General features: G+C 44.0%; 1 protein-coding gene across 7 annotated transcripts in view; it reads left to right on the top strand.

The window, feature by feature from the left end:
- Positions 1-17,802, top strand: part of MAP3K7 (mitogen-activated protein kinase kinase kinase 7) — a 324,585-nt gene extending 306,783 nt beyond the window's left edge. For 6 of the 7 annotated variants that reach the window (XM_085611146.1, XM_085611151.1, XM_085611147.1 and 3 more), the window contains 2 exons: positions 7,422-7,537; positions 14,850-17,802. In XM_085611146.1, the coding sequence (XP_085467272.1) occupies positions 7,422-7,537; positions 14,850-15,030 (297 nt within the window). In that variant the 3' untranslated portion in view covers positions 15,031-17,802. The remainder of the gene's footprint in view (positions 1-7,421; positions 7,538-14,849) is intronic. The other variant, XM_085611153.1, reaches the window with a different exon arrangement.
- The last annotated feature ends 1,127 nt before the right edge of the window (positions 17,803-18,929 follow it).

Raw genomic sequence — 18,929 nt, forward strand, 5'->3', positions numbered from 1 at the left:
GAGTATCCCCACTTCTATATAGAACCTCAATGCTGTACTCCCCAGGCTCATGGGTTCGCTCTTTTAACCCTTACGCTCTTGCCCTTTACAGTTCCCCTCATGGAACTGTGGCTTTCCGTGTAGCCATTTTTTTCACACAGATGAATCAGTGAGCTGCAGGCATTTACCCTACAAGAGCCTTTAATTTAAATTCAATGGGGCAGGTTTGTTGTAATGTTCTCAGAACTTCCTCCCCAGGTTAATATTACCTTTTTAACTAAGCTCTCACTCCTAGAAGTCACAATCTTCGTTCTACAACCAGACTATAGCGGAGAGAGCCCTTCATACCTTAGATGTTAAATGGGCTCTTGTACTAAAGTGACAGGACCAAGCCCTTCCGCAAGTATGACCAGCTCTTTGTAGCCTTTGAAAAACTCCACAGGGGTCATCCCATCGCAAAGGCTGGCATAGCTAGGTGGATAGTCAAATGCATCCAGACCTGCTGCCACATAGCTAAAAAGACCTTACCTGTTCCCCTCTGGGGCCCACTTTAACCGTAAAACAAAAAGCAAAACCATGGCCTTTTTGGGTACTATTATGCAAATTGATATATGCAAAATGGCTACCTGGTCAACACCCAAGCATGTTTACCAAACACTATTGTGTGGATATCCTATAAAAGACTTTGCTCTGCTTATTCCTTACCTTAGAATACTCCACAGGTGTCAAACTGGATCTGGAAAATCTTCACCAGGATCTCTGCACGCCGGTAGGGGATACAGACTGCTCCGTGTAGATGTTGTCTGCACCAGATGTGACGTGCGCGGTGCCTGTATAGGTGCCACCCCAACAAGTTTTCTTATGTTTTTTGTTGCCTCAGTCATTTTGTGACCAACTTTTTCTCAACTTTTGTCAAACCTTTTTTTCAGCTTATTGTTTGTGTTCTAGGGACATTTCGCCTCCGAGGGGACATGTCCCCTCCAAAACAAACAGATCTGGAGAGCTACCGCAGTCATTTTTGACCAATTTCCACTTGACTTTTGGCAAGCTCTTTTTTCAAATAAGTTCTCAGTGTGCTAGGGACATGCCCTTTGCAAAACAGGTTTTAAACCTTGCAGGGAATATCACAGATAGATGTCTGCGACTGTCCCTCACTTGATTTGTCTTTTGTTCTTGGGGTCTAGTCATAACTACAAATCCTGTCAGGACTGCTAGTCAATGCACGCAAAGGCAATTCGGGAGAGGTAGCTGAAGCTCCTTGGGGCGCAACAGTGCAAGACTCTGAATCTGTCACACTCTCAGGGCTAGTGTTCTTCCCACGGTTCCTGCAACATGGAGAGAGCTTGCCTGCCTCGTTTCCGGCTGGGCACTGACCGCCATTGCAGCGGTTAGCGTTGCAGCCTGAATAGGCTTCTGGGGGTATAAATCTACCGCGTTTGTGGCCGCACACTTGAGAATTTGACTAGCGCGCTTCAGTGAGGCAGAGCACTTCACTGCAACTTCCTGCATTTTAAATATTTTTTAACTGTTGTGTGTTTTTAGAAACTTGCACTGTCAGGATTGGGGAAATTGTTTTTTACCTGTTCTGTTTTCTGACTCAAGGCAGCTCTCCGGTCCACCGCAGCCAGTTGGCAGGCTGTTTGAGTGGAGAGAGCTTGCCTGCCTCGTTTCCGGCTGGGCACTGACCGCCATTGCAGCGGTTAGCGTTGCAGCCTGAATAGGCTTCCGGGCGTAGAGAATTTACTTGCCCGCGGGCCAATAACCCGCTCCCGCCAGCAACACAGGAGTTTTGTAATCATTTAGTGTCCCATTTCACCAATAAGATTGACACCATATATGCTCCTTCGGGACAACAGAGGATATCTAAGACAGTCCGGCTCCTAAGGCAATCCCCGGTTCACCCAGCCTAAATGACTTTCCTATTATCACGGGAGACCAGGTGGGTGCCTTACTGGCCAAGGCCAAGTCATGATTGATTTTAGACCCACTGCCACCTAGGGTTATGAACGAGCTTACCCCTATCCTAGCACATACTTTGGCAGACATATGTAATATCTCCCTAGCTACAGCTACCTTTCCCCGCAATTGGAAAGTATCGCGCGTTAAACCTCTGCTGATAAAGGCACTAGCAGATCCTTCAGACGCGCAAAACTATAGACCCATTTGTCTTCTCCCATGTTGGTCTAAAATTATGTAAACTATAATAAATCGACACCTCTCATTATTTTGAAGAGAACAAGATATTGGACCCCTCTCAGTCAGGTTTTCGTGCATCATATAGCACGGAGGCAGCTTTTCTTGAAGTCACGGATACCGTTAGGATGTCGCTTGATGGGGACTCTCCAGTTATGTTGGTGCTGCTGGACCTGTCGGCGGCTTTCGACACCATCTCCCACAATATCTTGTTAAACCGGCTGCGGGAGATTGGTGTCTGTGGCTCAGCCCTCAAATGGTTTCAGAGCTATCTCTCTGATAGAACCCAATCTGTCCAATTAGGGTCCTATGTGTCATCTTCAGCTGCGGTGGACAAGGGGGTACCACAAGGCTCCATATTGAATCCCACATTATTTAATCTATATGTGGCCCCCCTGGCCTTAATCATCAGGAACTGTGGGTTTGAAACTATATCTTACGCTGACGATACACATCTGATTGTACATATAGATAAGGACCCTGTCGAAATGAAAGTTACGTTTTCAAAGTGCATGACCAATATAGCAGATTGGATGAGGAGACATTTTTTACAACTAAATTCCTCTAAAACTGAGATACTCTTGTTTGGTAAGGCTGTTGATCTGTGGTCCCCAGACTGGTGGCCATCTGAACTGGGAGAGGCCCCCTCCCCGAGAAGCTGGGCGAAGAACCTGGAGATAAAGTTAGATAACCAGCTCTCAATGGAGATACAGGTGAAAACGCTTGCAGTCTCCTGTTTTGTGACCATGCGGATGTTGAGTAAGATCTTCCCATGGATCCCACTCAGCGCCAGAAAGACTCTCATTCAGGCGCTGTTAATAAGCAGCCTTGATTATGGATATTTCTTATCGGTAGGAATTAGGGAGGACCTTTTATCCAAATTACAGGTTGTGCAAAATACAGCTGCCCCCCTTGCCCTTGACAAACCAGCCCGAACCCCTTCTTTGCCTCTCCTACGTCAATTACACTGGCTTCCAGTCAAGAAACGGGCCACCTTTAAAATGTTGTGTCTGGTCTTTAGGGCCCTGCACGGACTGGGTCCGGTCTATCTGACCAACAAACTTAAATGGTATCAACCTACACGTCAGCTCAGATCTAGTAATCGTAAGCTGCTGTGCTGCCAAAGAATCAGGAAGGTAAAAATAGGTGGTCGTTCCTTTTCCCATCAGGCTCCCAAACTATGGAACGGCCTCCCTGAACAAATCCAGGAATGTCCGAATCGGTCCCAATTAAAAAAATTGCTCAAACATGGCTCTTTAAAGCCGCCCCTCACCGGCTGCCTGTCTTTTTCTCTAGCGCCGAGAGATCCCCTTGGTGATGATTTGTGCGCGATATCAATGACCTAAATAAATAAATAAACCTCTAGTCTTCAAAATCTAAGTCGGCAGCTAGCAAGTCCAAGGAAAAAAAAGTTCAACCTCACTAAGCCTGTCCAAATCAACAGAAGGAGCCTCCAGCTTTCTACCCCCTGCTCCAGCACTCGAACCGTGGCGCTTGCGCCAACTTCTGCTTTGCGCCTCCCAGTATTCCTAGAAGCAGGAGCAACTGCTTTAGGAGTTTTATGCATCCAAGGTCTGCTTCTTTGGCCAACTGACTCCCTCTGGCACACCTTCCTGCCCCATGGAGCAGAGAGGTGTCACCCCTAGATTTCTGTTGGCGAGCCCTCTCCCCAACGCCAGTTGGACCCTCTGGATCTGGACCGACTCCACTCCCAAGCCCCACCCGACTTCCCTACTATGCTACCTTTGCCAGGTCCTTGTCCCTCTAAATTTAGTGTTTTAGCATTTCTGATTTATTCCCCCCTTTAAACCCATGCATAGCTGTCCTCTCAGACTTCTGACTCTCAAGACTGTCTTCTTGGTGGCCATTTTATAGGCCATGTCAGTGAGTGAACTGCAGCTGGAAAGAGGAGCATTTACTGTATGTTCAGCTCACGTAGTCGTTTGGCCGCTTGATTACGTGCGCGCTTTCACTTTCTAAGCAGCCGAACAATCGAGCCCGTGCTGTTTGTGTCTTCAATGCAGTAGGACTCGTGTAAATCACGACGTGCTTTGTTTACGTTTAGCTGTTGGTGCATTAAGCGGGTGTAGTCCAAAAAATCATTTTTGTATTGGTACTGGATTTTGCCGTGGAGTCAAGCATGTTTAAGGATGGTGTTGCAGTCCAATTAATTCAAGAAATTTGTGATGACTGGGTGGGGTCTGCCCCGGGAGGTGGGTGGGCCTCACCAAGGCCCGGTGCACCCGTTCGATCATGAAACATGGGTAAGAGAGCCTCCGGGACATAATTTTGTGTAGCCACTTGTCGATGAAGCATTCCATAGAGGAGCCCTCTCACCCCTCTGTAAAACTGATGAAGCGAAGGTTGCTACTGTGCGCCCTGCCCTACACATCCTCCACTGACTGTGTCAGTTCCTTGGTCACAGAGGTGAGTTTGGACACTGTTTGCTACAGGGTCGCTACCGAGTCCGCAACACCCGAGACTCTGGTCTCCACCGTCACAATCTGCTCCACTGCATCACTTAGGTCATGACTGAGCAACATGAACTCCGATCTCACCGTGCATATCTTGGTGACCAGGGCATCCTGTTACTGCGTGATGGCGTTATCTGGGAGGGGAGTGGCTGTGTTTCTCCCTCTGTCCCCGCCGTCAAGGCAGGAGCACCTGGCTGGGCGTATTTGTCCCAGGTGCTTTGCTTAGCAGCTTACTAGGCTGAATCCTTGGCTATTTTGAGTTATTGTCAGCAGATTCCCCCTACAACGGGCAAATGTCTCCACTCACCAGGCGACCCACCAGACCCCCCACCACGATCACATTGGTGCAGCAGAAGCACTCTGATCTCCAGGTTGCAGGCCACACTAAGAGGGGCAGTTCAATACCAATAGCCCAATCCAGCACGGCCACCTGCACCTGGTGCCTGCCGGGAGCAGGAAGGGACACCCCAGGGCGACCCAGCTCCAGGACCAGCACCAGTGTAGTACCTGGTAGTGTGACTATCGCCTAGTATGTCCCTGGCAAGGCTTCCCCGCCAATCTCCTAGGGCCCAAGATCACAAGTTTCCGCACAGCTTTGCCCACCCAGCCCCAAAGGGAACAAAACATAGGCTGCACCCCAACGTGGGGCTGGCGTAGTGGGCAAAAGAACAATGGATTTAACCCAGATCTTTTGACTGGGGGAGAATGTTTGTATTGTCAGCATTCCGTCCATCATTTGTTTGCTGTAACACTCCAACGCGTGGCACCTGGAGTCCCGTTCCCCCCCTCCCGCTCAGTCACACCACACACAGGAGGCACCACAGTTCTCGGCAGTATGTCCAAAGCGGGCCCTGGCCCCGCCTCCAACCAGGACAGCAGCTTTCAACATTTTTGCCCATGGTGCCTGCCCACCGCAATTAGGCTCCTGTCCACAGGGTCTCCGTGACAGAGGAGTCAGTGGAGGCCAGGGGTGCAAGTCTTCATGGCAGCACCAGGCCCTTCGGCACCTTTATTCCTCTGTGGCCTGTTGGCTCCTCACCTCTTTTACTAGGCACAATCAGTCGAGTGAGACCCTCGGTCCGTGGGAGCCCCTGCCATCACTGCACCAGTTAAGCTGCTTGTTTTGCCTCTGGCTCTATTCCTGCAATCTGGCTCCTTCTGAGGGTGCTGAATCCAACCGGGGCCGCCGGGATCCCAGCGTGGGCAATCTCCACCACGCTATGTTGGGGGGATCGACAGCGTAAATCCAAAGCGTCCCTACACCCCTAGGGGTTCCCCATGGTAGCTCTCCACTCACTGGACTCCGAGGAGCAGTGGAATATGCCCCCCCCCCCAGCGCCACTGTCCACATCTCCCACGCGGCCACCAGGAGGCCTCGTGGTCGGACACAGCCACAACTGTAAGCTGCTATTCTTCGTGGCTCTATTCGGGGCCCCCGCACTCCTGCGGCCCACCCCCAGTACAGCCCGCGTCTAGCCATGGTGACAAGATAGTTGAGCCCTTGGAGTCGCTGCTTTCAGCAGGGTGGCGAATTTAGTGGTGGCCGCAAGGAACTTCTTTTGACCCAGTCGCCATGATCGACATCCTAGCCATGCCCCTCTAAAGCAGTACTTTTAAAGATGAAGAAGCAGCGTTAGAATCACAGTGTACTGACCTTCTGTAGTAACTATTATGATGGACAATCCTACTTTCGGCTGATTAATCAATGTCCTCCTCTTTTCTTTGGGTGAACTGTTTTTGCCTTTATTTTTTATGCTTGCTGTCAGTGGGGCAGGTTTAATGAGTAATGGCAGCATGTGGTTTTATGGAGTAATGATAAATATGAACGCACACATATGTAGCCACTCTGACAACAGCTTTATCATATACAGTAATATAAATAACTTGGGGATGTAAAGGTCTCTTACTAGGAAGGAGGAATCTGCAGATGTATCCATTACAGAAACCATTAACAAATTTAGACAACTTTATATTATCCCTGTAAACATTGTTCTTGTGGGGTGTCATGGTCTTCTTTCTTGGGAATGCTATTCGCACGGTTCAGTGCCTGGCTTCCCTTTGGAACATGATTTATAGGTATCTTTAGGGCACATGGCCCCACAGACTTGGCCTTAGGGCAGTTGTCAACAGATTCTGTTTCCTCATCTAGAGTAGCGGAGAACGTAAAGCATGGTATGTTGGTACTTTTGTATGCAGACATTGGAAATCTTTTCTTTAAGCAAATAAATGAAAATGTGGGACGTAAATACTCTCTACATCAGTAAGACACCTTATCTTTACAGATGAAGCCCATGTCATCTGAAATGTGTACATCTTGTTTTGGATTTCTCATTATACAATTAATAGTAATCACAATTAGCTTTAGTGTGGATTGTTGGTGCGACATTTCCACAGCAGGACTGCTGTTACCTAAGATAAACCTGTTGTAAATCTTGCCACTGATGAATGTAGTCAGGGTCATCGCCTTTCATCTGATGTGAGCTATAAACATCTTTGGAGCCGTCCATCTTGGCAGTATGACATGTTATAATCCCAATTAAGGGGAGCTTTGATAATGTTCCCTTGGACAGCGGAAATGTGGCAGTACTAAATGTTGATTTTTAGGGCTGAGTCAGATGTTGGCATAAGAGCACAAAGATTTTACTGGGCTTGGCACTTATTTTTAACGGGTTACTATTTTCTCAAAGCGGGCTACATGTATTTCAGGAGCATTCTAGCAGGTTTTAAATTAAGATATCAGTTGATTAATTTTTAACATGTCCTATTTATTTTCAGCCTCTAGCACCATGTCCAAACTCCAAAGAATCTATGGCAGTTTTTGAACAGCATTGTAAAATGGCACAGGAATATATGAAAGTTCAGACGGAAATTGCATTATTGTTACAGAGAAAGTAAGTGAAAAACACTTGTACACATTGCTTTTATAGTTACTTCCCTATTTTTCCTCAAGTTTGTTTTATTAATAATTTTGATGCATTGTATAATTATACTGCTACACTTTTAAGGATGTATACGGTGTTGAGTGGTTGATTTATTTGTGGTGTCATATTACATTGTCAGATTATGTTTTACTTCATTTGACTTAACAGTTTGTATGGTACCTTACCAGGGCTCTTACTTTTTGCGTTCTTTTTATTTTTTTAATGTACCTCTGCCTTTTTTCCCTCCTAGTCTTCGATATTTCTGCAAGCTTGAGTTTGCTGTGCCTGCCTTTCCCTCTACCCAGTCTTGCCGCATGCCCGCTTTTCCTTGTTTAGGTCTGGCCTTTCAGACAGTTTAGCTGCCGCTCCATACTATGATTTTTTGTACAAAATTGAATGTCCAGCTTTCAGTTAATGGTCTTCATTCATGGATCTCCTAAATTGTCGTGTTTTGGTTCCGCCCACTAAAGCATACAGTAAGGGGCAATAATGCAGTAGACTTCAGCTATTACCTCTGTAAGTGTATTGCATCCTAATAAATAGTAAAGTTTGCTGCCAGGGCTGAGCGGACAATGTGTACTCATAATTTTAATATTTTATTTTGCTTTTTTATCTATTCATTTTACTTTTACGAGGTTTGACCAGCTCTAGCAACACTGCTCCTGGGCCTAACACTGCTCCTGGGCCTCTGCTGCCATAGATGCATTGCACCATACCTCATGCAGGCACTTTTACCGGTTGCGTGTTACAATGAGCTTTTCCATTATTTGTTACCAGTAAAGTATTTCGAAAGCCATTTGAAGTGTGAGCTTGCAAGCATGAGTGAGACTACATTTCTGTGACTTAATCCTTTTACTGCACTTATGAAGTAAACATTTTATAAATACCTAGATAGCCTAGGAGTGAAAGGATCAAATTTGCTTAACTGCCCTTCATTTGTGGCATGAGATTTCACAATCCCATTCATGTCAGAGTTTAGTGTTTTCAGTGCTAGGGTTCCTTTGCAATATGTGATGGTGCCAGGAGTATTCCTGCCCCTTGACTTCATTTCCAGCCTCCTCTACATTAGTGCCCTTCCCCATCCCATTAAGGTAATTCTCCTTTTCTCATCAACGCTAGGTTGCACCCTACCACCAATTAATATCTCTTCCTATTAATACCACTATTGATTTTTGTCAGTTTGAAACAGTATGTTTTAAGTGACATTTTCACGTAACTATAATGCCCCTTTAACCTTTGTATTTTTCAGTGAATTTCTAAGGCTTTTTAGATGCCTAACTAAAACTATCACTTTAACCTTATTTGTTTTCCAGTGAATTTCTATGTTTTTTTTATTTTTACGTGAAGTAAGATGTTCATCGGCCATGCTCCGCAGTGTACGGTTGGCCGCAGGCCCTGCACACCACCCCCGCAGGCGCCCACACAACTCCTCTTTGGTTGTGCACAGTGTGGGGTTAGGTACAGGGTGTGCCCAACTTCCCGTGGGCACCACCCCAGCCTTGCATGGCCTTCGGCAGTGTACCGTATGTGATTGGGCAGCCACCCATTTTTATTTATTTATTTTTGCCAATCCCCTGGATCTGCAAATCCACTGCAACTTTTCAGCGTCCCACACTGAGTGCTGCAGCAGGTCTGCTGATCCATGGAACAGTGAAAAAGATATTGGAGCTAGAAGACGGTAGCAGCAGCTCCAGTGTCTGCCATCCTTCACTGCCTGTGCTGCCTCAAAAGATCTTTAACTTCTCCACCCCTCATTAAGACATCATCTTCCATGGGGAGGTTGGAAGTGGGGTCTACAATTTTTCCACCTATTGGGACAAGAACATGGTTGCTCTCTGGCATACGCATCAATCCTGGATTTTGAGGTTCTTGCCTTGCTAAATAAAGGGGCTACAGTGGTGGTGCCCTTGGAGGAAAGAGGCATGAGATTTCACTTCTTGGTTCAAAGGAAGGACTGGTGCCTGAGAACGATCGTGGGCCTTCACCTCTTGAATCTCTTGATTCAGCAGTTCAAAATGTTGTCCGTCAGTGAAGATCTGTTGACCCTCAATGCACGGAATAGGCTGTTTTCCCTGCAAGAAGAGGAAACTGACATAATCCCCTTGAAGAGAAAGTCTGTGGCTACAAGCCCTTATATACTATTGCCTCCACCTCCGTCACCAACTGAGAACCCTTTGCAAATTACACCTCAGGGTTCTCCTCAATCTCATCATGATGATGCAGATGATAGGGGGATGAATATTCCAACAGATCCATGGACAGATTACACAGTGGATCCCCCAGGTGATACTGATCCAGACCTTTACCCAGCCAAACCATCTCCTCCAGATGACGATGCATCACGCATTGCCAGGGCTGCACATTACCATGGGGTAGTGCTCCACAAAAAATCACTAGAAGTTTTTTTGTTTGAGCCTTAGCGTCCACACACAGGTCATCACAATCACTTCCAATTCTTAAAGGCATGATGCGACATGCTGATGAGATTTTTAAAGATCCAGTCAGAGCCCGCATCTCAACGCCTAGAGTGGACAAAAAATATAAGGCCTCTCCTACAGACCCCATTTTTATCGAGGGAAAAGGGCCATTAGATTACCTAGTCGTATCACATGCTCGTAAGAGAGCACATTCTCAAACATCAGGAGATGCTCCTCTGCCAGATAAAGTGTCCAAACTAATTGACGCTTCTGGCAAGCACATAGCCACTCAGGTAGCAAATCAGTGGTGCATTGCAAATACACAAGGCCTTTTAACCAGATATGACAGAGCACACTTGGACGAAATGGAGCAATTGCTCCAATATCTCCCAGACGAGCATAAGGCTAAAGCACAGGACTTAGTGAATGAGGGTAAGCTCATTTCGAATTCCTATATTCGCTGTGCTCTAGATGCCGCAGACATAGCAGCTAGAGAGATTAAAACCAACATACTGCTCAGGAGACACACTTGGTTAAGGATTTCAGGTTTTAAATCTGAGGTCCAACAATACATCCTTAACACACCATTTGATAAGGAACACCTATTTGGCCCTAACGTTGGCCAGGAGTTGGAGAAAATGAAAAAGAACACCAAAGTCACAAATCTATTGGAGCACTTCAGACTGCATCCAACGGAGGTTCTTTTTGTCGCTCCTCGTACAGAGGAGGGTCAAAAACAACATCCCCAGATCAAATACCTCCGCTTACAAGGGTAACAACCAGTCCTCTCTCTCCAGAGGTTTTTTCCGAGGAGGTTATAGAGGCAACAACTTCAAGGGTAGGTGTAAAGGTAACACTCCCCATAACTCTCCTGCCCTCAACAAGCAGTGACTTGCCCACGCTTCCTCCCAATTAAACCACACCTGTCGGAGGAAGACTTCAAAAATTCCTCGCCATTTGGCAGTCTATAACATCAGACAAATGGGTGCTTGGAATTATCTAACATGGTTATTGCCTGGAGCTTACCAGCAATCCCCCAAACATTCCACCTCGCTCTCACAGGTTGTCTCCAGAACACATACACTTGTTAAAACAAGATGTACAGTCCCTTTTACTAAAAGGAGCAATACAGCCAATTCCTATACCGTACCAGGGCTCAGGGGTTTACTCTCTGTACTTTCTCATCCCCAAAAAGGACGGTTCCCTTAAACCTATTCAAGATCTGAGAGAGCTAACCCATTACATGTCAGAGCATTTTCACATGGTGACACTTCAACAGATACTCCCATTTTTACAAACAACAGACTTTGTCTACTCTAGATTTAAAAGACGCATATTTTCATGTTCCAATTCATCCAGCTCATCACAAATACCTAAGGTTTGTGATTGCAGGCAAGCACTACCAGTTCAAGGTACTTCCCTTTGGAGTGACTACAGCGCCCATAGTTTTTACCAAATGCCTGGAAGTAGTCGCTTCTCATCTCAGAAGACAACAAATTCACGTCTTCCCCTATCTAGATGACTGGCTCATCAAAGCCAGTACTTACCGAAACTGTCTGCAGCACACACAGAACACAATAGATCTACTTTATCGACTGGGCTTCACCATTAATGCACAGAAGTCTCACCTGCATCCCTCACAGATGCAGTCTTATCTAGGAGCCACTCTAGACACAGTCAAGGTTCTAGCCTCTCCCAATGTTGCCAGAATACACAATATTCGGACTACCATTCGACAGTTTCAACCCAATCTGATGATACCGGCCAGTGTGTTTATGCAACTGCTAGGAATGATGGCGCCTTGCATAGCAATCGTACCCCATGCAAGGCTTCACATGCGCCCCCTACAAGAGTGCTTAGCAAGTCAATGGAATAAATCACAGGGTCTACTAACCGATCTAGTGTTGGTAGACGATCGTACATATCGCTCTCTGCAGTGGTGGAACCCACAAAACTTGTCAGCAGCCCAGCCGTTCATCAACCCTGTTCCACAGATCGTGCTCACAGCAGTAACATCTCTAACAGGTTGGGGGGGTTCATCTCCAACATTACGCAATACAAGGCATGTGGAGCAACAAGCACAGGACTCTCCACATCAACTATCTAGAGCTCTTAGCTGTCTTCCTAGCACTAAAAGCTTTTCAAACTCATCTCATAGCCAAAACTGTCTTAGTCTGGACGGACAATTTGACAGCAATGTATTATATGCAAAAAGAAGTGGAGGGCACGCTCTCTCCAACTGTCAACGCTCGTTCAAGCCCTTTGGAATTGGGCAGTCCCTCACTACATTTATCTCCTGGCAGAACATCTCCCAGGAGTTAACAATCAAATTGCCGATCTCCTCAGCAGAAAAAGGCAACAAATTCACGAGTGGGAACTTCGCCCCAAGTTCTCCTTCCTACTTTGAACAATGAGGATTTCCACAAATAGACCTATTCGCCACAGCCAAAAACGCAAAATGCCCAAACTTTGGCTCCAGGTTCCCACACCCGCTCTCAAATGGCAATGCCCTATGGATAAACTGGTCAGGGATATTTGCCTATGCTTTTCCGCCTCTCCTGCTCATTTCATGGGTGGTTCGGAAGCTCAGGTGAACATTACTCACATTGATTCTAGTAGTTCCCACATTGGCTTGTCAACCATGGTAAACCACCCTGTTGGAGCTGTCACTAGTTCTACATCAAAAACTACACCTGAACTCCAGTCTTCTCACACAGAACCAAGGAGAAATCAGACATCCAAATCCCAAAGAACTGAATTTAGTGATCTGGCTCCTGAAGTTATAGAGTTTGGTTATTTAAATTTACCACCAGACTATATGCATATTCTAAAAGAAGCAAGAAGGCCTACCACCAGAGCTTGCTATGCAGCAAAATGGAAAAGATGTGTTGCATACCGCAATAACAGCCAAATCAATCCTTTAGATGCTTCCATGCAAAACATTGTTACCTGTTACATTTACAGCGAACAGGACTGGCTTATACGTCTGTTCATTTATACCTTGCAGCAGTAGCTGTTTACTTACAAAAGCAGCACGCGCTCTTCACACACTCAGCGTTAAGAGCTTTATTTTACTACATAGATAGAACAAAGGACTTCCGCAAAACAAAACAACCGTTTGTAGCATTTGCTCAACCTCATAAAGGCAACCCTGTCTCTAAATCTGGTATTACCAGGTGGATTATTAAAGGCATTCAAACATGCTATGCTAAAGCTAAAAGATCTTTAACTATACCCCCTAGAGCGTATTCAACTTGCAAAATATGGGCTTCTTGGGCCTTTTCAGGTAACATTCCGCTAGCTGACATATATAAGGCAGCTACATGGTCTACACCACACACATTTACCAAATACTATTGTGTAGATGTGTTAGCACATCAACAGGCTAATGTAGGCTGAGCAGTATTTAAAAAACTGTTACAAACAACTGCAACATCTACAGGTTAGCCACCGCTTTGGGAGTATTCTGCTTTTTAGTCTATGCAAAGCATGTGTATCTACAGCACACATTCCTCGAACGGATAATGTGACTTACCCAGTAAGCATCTGTTCTTGGCATGTAGAGCTGTAGACTCGCATGCACCCACCCACCTCCCCGGGTACCTGTAGTTGTTGCAGTTATTCATTATACATTTATGTGCATGGACTTCTATATACTGCACTTACTTACTCCATTCTCACCCTCTCGTGGGAAAACAATCAAACAATGGAGTTGATGCCCATGAGGCACTATCACTGAAAGGAGGAGTCACCTTACCTTGTGACTAGGAAAGACTTCTTCGAAGAAAAACAACTTGCAAACATCCAGACCCAACACTAGATGGCAGGAGTATGCAAAACATGTGAATCTACAGCTCTACATGCCCAGAACAGATGCTTACTGGGTAAGTAACATTATCCTTTTTTTGTAGCCACAATCAAAAATGAAAACATTATCTGAAAGTTTACAGAGTTCTTTCTGGGTTCGTACCTGAAAAAGAGCTACTTTTTCCAAGTCTATCAGCATTTGATCAACATTTATGTTGACCTTTGTACAATGAAGTGGCTATAGGCACAGTAGCCAGGTAGATAGCGTCTCGTAACTGAAAATACTACTGATTGATGGGATCACAGGGTTTTCAGGAACGTTGTTTTTTCACCAAAGCAAAGTCAACATTGACTGCCTTCCTGAGTCACAAATGCATTGCAGACCTTTATAAGACAGTAATGTGGACTCTTTAGCGTACTTTTTGCAAGCATTAGTGGTTGAAAGCTTCTTCTAGAAAAGATCTTGCTCTCTGCTGGCAGTTCTGGACAGGTCATTAGTTTTAAGCCTCTTCGCATATGCTGTCTTATGATTCTCGATTCGTTTGAAAGGAATGTGTTCAAAATTGCAGAGTAGCGAGAAATTACTTTATTGGACATTTTGTTATTCTTAGCTGTGCTCAGCCCTATTTACAGTATACATCCACTCATCCATGTACAGTATATTCTAGCTTGTTGTTTAGTTTTACTTACCAGAAACTCATCTACTAAACTGTGTAAGGATGGTTGTCAGCACAACATTGGGGATTTCATCATGTGTGTGGTCCTACCAGAAGAACTTTCGATTTTCCCTCTATTAGAGGAAGGAATGCAAAGGTGAAGGTCACCAGAATCTCCACGAAGATATTTTTTTCCTTGTTGCCCCCAACAAAATGCACACATTTAAGATTTGTTTGTTAATGGCCTTTATCGCTTTTTCAACAAATATGTATATTTTGTGCAGTCAGCAAGTTTAATTTAGCATCTACAAATGAGTTTATACATGTGTGGCTTAAATCTGGATGTTTTGTTGCGTGTTTACTGCAGGTTATATATTTTAAGCTTTTTAAAATATTTTTTAGGCAAGAACTAATAGCAGAACTGGACCAGGATGAAAAAGACCAACAGAACACATCACGTCTAGTGCAAGAGCATAAAAAGCTTTTGGATGAAAGCAAAAGCCTGTCTACATACTATCAGCAATGTAAAAAACAGTTGGAAGTGATACGAAGTCAGCAGCAAAAACGGCAGGGTACCTCTTGACTCGCACTGGATGTTTGAGGGGCAAAGTGATGCAGGAAGATAAACTTTCAGTGCCCACACAGGATGATGTCTAAATAGGGCAGCATCTCATTGTGCCCTGGATGTCCAAGCTTGTGGCATTCATTACACAATGCATCCTTCCCTTTTCAATGATGGACATCGTGTTCTGGCAACTCATTGGATTGCAGGGGAGCACAGTGTCTGGAACGACTGGCAGCATTCAACATCTTCAGAATCAGACTGTGAAGTTCAGCCAGGCTTTTAACAGAGGGTGTGAATTATGAGAATCTTTGCTCTGAAGGAGCAGAAGGAGGCAAGGAGTGCCAAAGTTTGGCTCAGTACAATAACCTTTCATGTGCGAGAGCCATCTTGTTCTTGTATCGTATGTTTGGTAAATTACTGGGTATCTGACAGGTGTTTAAATTCTTGGAATTCTATCTACCAATTAATTTCACTGCAGAAAATTAACTAAGTATGGGCAACCTGTAACATTCTTCAGATTTTGTTAACTTGCATCTATTCTTCAAGAATGAAGCTCAAGCCTATGCATACAGTGCTTTAGTAACTGTGTGCATCTTTTATCACTTCCAACATTCAGTTTTATTTTGAGGAAACGAATGGTCATTCATGTCCAGTAATTTGCCTCTTGACATCGGTCTCATGTGTCATTGATACTTTGAACAAAATGGGTCTCTTGTAAATTTGATGTATATGCATGTTGTGTATCTTTTTGTGTCGTATCTTTGAATAGAAGGCAGTTTAATATGAAGTGTATGATGTTGCTCATGTAATCATTCCCTACACATTACATAACTGATTTCTTTTTTAATTATTTGTATTTGAAATAATACAACAGAAGGGAAAATCGGATTAAACCTTCTGAAAGATGCATCGCCAAACTCAAATTATGTTAATGGATTTTTTTAAATGTATTTGATTACAGTTGGTCAGTACTGTGATATTTACTTGTCACAGAATAGAACAGCAGAGTGTTGTGTTTGGGTGAAATGTGTCACTAACAGTCTGGGACATGAATTGTGTGGTCAACTTTTACATTATGAAAATTAGTTGCTGGCACGCAATTCAGAAACCTAATTCTAATAAAGTACTGGGGGCTTTTTGTGTATGATTGTGTCAAATCTTGTTTTTGCTACAAATGGCAAGCAAAAAAGGCTGAGGTGTTTCCATGATGCCAGAAAGACAATGAAAGCTTTGTTGTGATCATTTTGCTCTGTGGCTTGTTGTATATGCTTATTTAGGGATAGAATATTTAGTAGGAAATTGCCAATGTCAAAATGTGTATGATAATGCTACTTTCTTCCTTCCCTAATCCTGTAAATAATGTATACTGCATACATACTTCACATCCTGGGTCGGCTATTTCTAGTAGTATTTCAGTGTATTTAAAATTTGTTCTTGGCAAGCTAGGGCGTAGAGGAAGTAATTTGAACTCCACCCTGGTTATGTTTAAAAAGTGGGAGGAGAATCATTCCTGAAACCCTAACAAATAGCTTCATTAGCTGGCTGAAACTGATATTGGGATCAAGTTAAAGGCATACATATTATTAGCAAAATTAAATTGGTAGCAAAAATAACTGGAGAGTATTAAGAATAGTTTAGTTATTCCTCACATAGATCCCTGCTTGTGTGTCATGCAACCAAAATGGAGACGGATTGTAATGGATGCTGTGTGCTGGTACAGTGGAATTATGGTAGCATATAAGCTTGGCCTTAGCTTTCTATTCAAACTAAAATGTAAAATATGTAAGATTATTAGCTGGAGAGCTTTGCTCATACAGCAATTTCTTGTGCTTACCTGTTCTTTCCACTTCCGTAAGTTATTCAGTTCCTAACATTCTTTGTGCACTTCTAAAATGACTCCGAAGGTGAGACATAAGCAATTGTAACTATGTACATTAACAATTTGCATCCTATAGAGATGTAAAAGGTATTTGCTGTGTCATACTCTAAAACAACATTTTTAAAGAAAGAAGTATGCTTTGTATTTTAGATATTGCACAGAACAGTTTTGTAAAGTTAGGGTAGTTAATGTGAAGACAAATGCTGGGCTGATTGTACATATGCAGTTAAACAATGTGTTCTATTATGTTTACATTATGAAGGGCCTCAGAATTGTATAACCAGTACCTATGCAATGAGTGTTATTCCGCGTTGTTCCACAGTTACTTGAACACGCCTGACGCTGGTGTGAATAGTTCAGCAGAAACCTAAGTGTTTATTGACCACCATCATGTATGTAGTAATTCAGTGTGAAAATGTGTTCTATAATTTCTGTGACTCCCGATGTGGTTAAAGCTTTCTTTCCTCTTCAGTACACTGTATGGATTTCTTTTATTTACCTCACTTTGGCTTTAAAATTGATTTATTTTTTTTCTTTGTAAAATGTTCATATTATGTGTTGTCATCTAAGTTTCCTCGACATTTTAGCCATGAATTATCAAATACCTGAAGTTCTGTAGATTAAATTCATTGCATTGTCATTACAAGAACCCCATTGTCTCTTTCAAATCGCTACAAACATTCACAGACATGTTTTCCATGGAGCAGTTCTGTGCATGATATAGAATGTTTTCCATGGTAAGTGATTATTCTGTCAAACAATTTGACATTTTTAATAAATATTCTAGATCGCATTATAAAACATTGATGATGTCATGTGGGAGTATTAAGAATGGAACAAGCTGGGTTAACATTTTTCTGGTCAGCTGCTCTACAATACATGGAAGAAAATAAAGTGAAAGAGCCCCATGAGCCACTTTACTGTATTTCTTTCCAGCTGGCCAATATTGATTCTCACGCGATTGGCACCTGAGACACTACTTTTACAACAATTCCATTTCTCAGGTTGGATTATCATCCTGTTTCGGCACTTCATCTCAGCAATGTTGGACTCCACATGACGTCAATACCTTCCTATAATAGCCCTTTCTCCATGGATGTCAAAGCCTGGGTGTCAAAGCAAAGGGATGGTTTCCCTATTTGGCCCTGATGAGGCCTAGGACCAGCTATGCTGCCTGTTTTTGTACCTCTGCATGCATGAAAACATCCACAACAACAAACATGCACACAATCTCAACATCCACCCATCTACCTCTACCAGCAAACAAGATCCCTCTGACCAGCCCTCACTCACCATGCCCTATCCACCTCTGGAAGACATTCTCACATACCCTTCTTCACCAGCGTCCACACAAGGGACCCTTCACCTCTACACAAACCACAGCTCTGTGCTAAACCCAAATCCAAAACACCTATCCCCATTATGCGACAACCCATACTGTAGTTACCCATATGCCTTTCAAACTCACACACCCTCTTCTCTCTAAGGGCCTCATGTAGGAAGCCAAATACCGGTCGGTAGCGGACGAAATTCGGTAAATATCCCGTTACCGACCGGTATTTAGGCATTTGCTATGTAGGTGGCAGATTTTCTGGATTCGGTCTTTACCGATTCGGAAATCAAGAAAACGGTAAAATACCGATTCGGTAAATACTGAATCCAGAAATGCTATGTAGTGGGCACTCAAGTGAGTGCATCATTGGTGTCTGGATTCGTTATTTACCACCAACTACTAGTTGATGGTAAATGACGAATACCTTTCAAAAAGCATTTTTGTGCTATTTGAAAAGTGCAATGTGGCAGACATACATGCCCTTAGGGCATGTATGTGCGCCACATGTGCACACATGCACGAATCAGGGGTGCAACAGGGTGTCAATGTGACACCCTGCCACCCATGATAATGCCTCCCCTATTACCGATTCGGTATTTACCGAATCGGTAATGGTAACTGGCTTCCCATTCTTTCCTATGGGCCTCCAGGCCCATAGGAATGAATGGGAAGGGATGCATTATTACCGATTCGGTAAATACCGAT

This window comes from Triturus cristatus, chromosome 6 (genome assembly GCF_964204655.1).
Source record: "Triturus cristatus chromosome 6, aTriCri1.1, whole genome shotgun sequence".
NCBI lineage: Eukaryota > Metazoa > Chordata > Amphibia > Caudata > Salamandridae > Triturus > Triturus cristatus.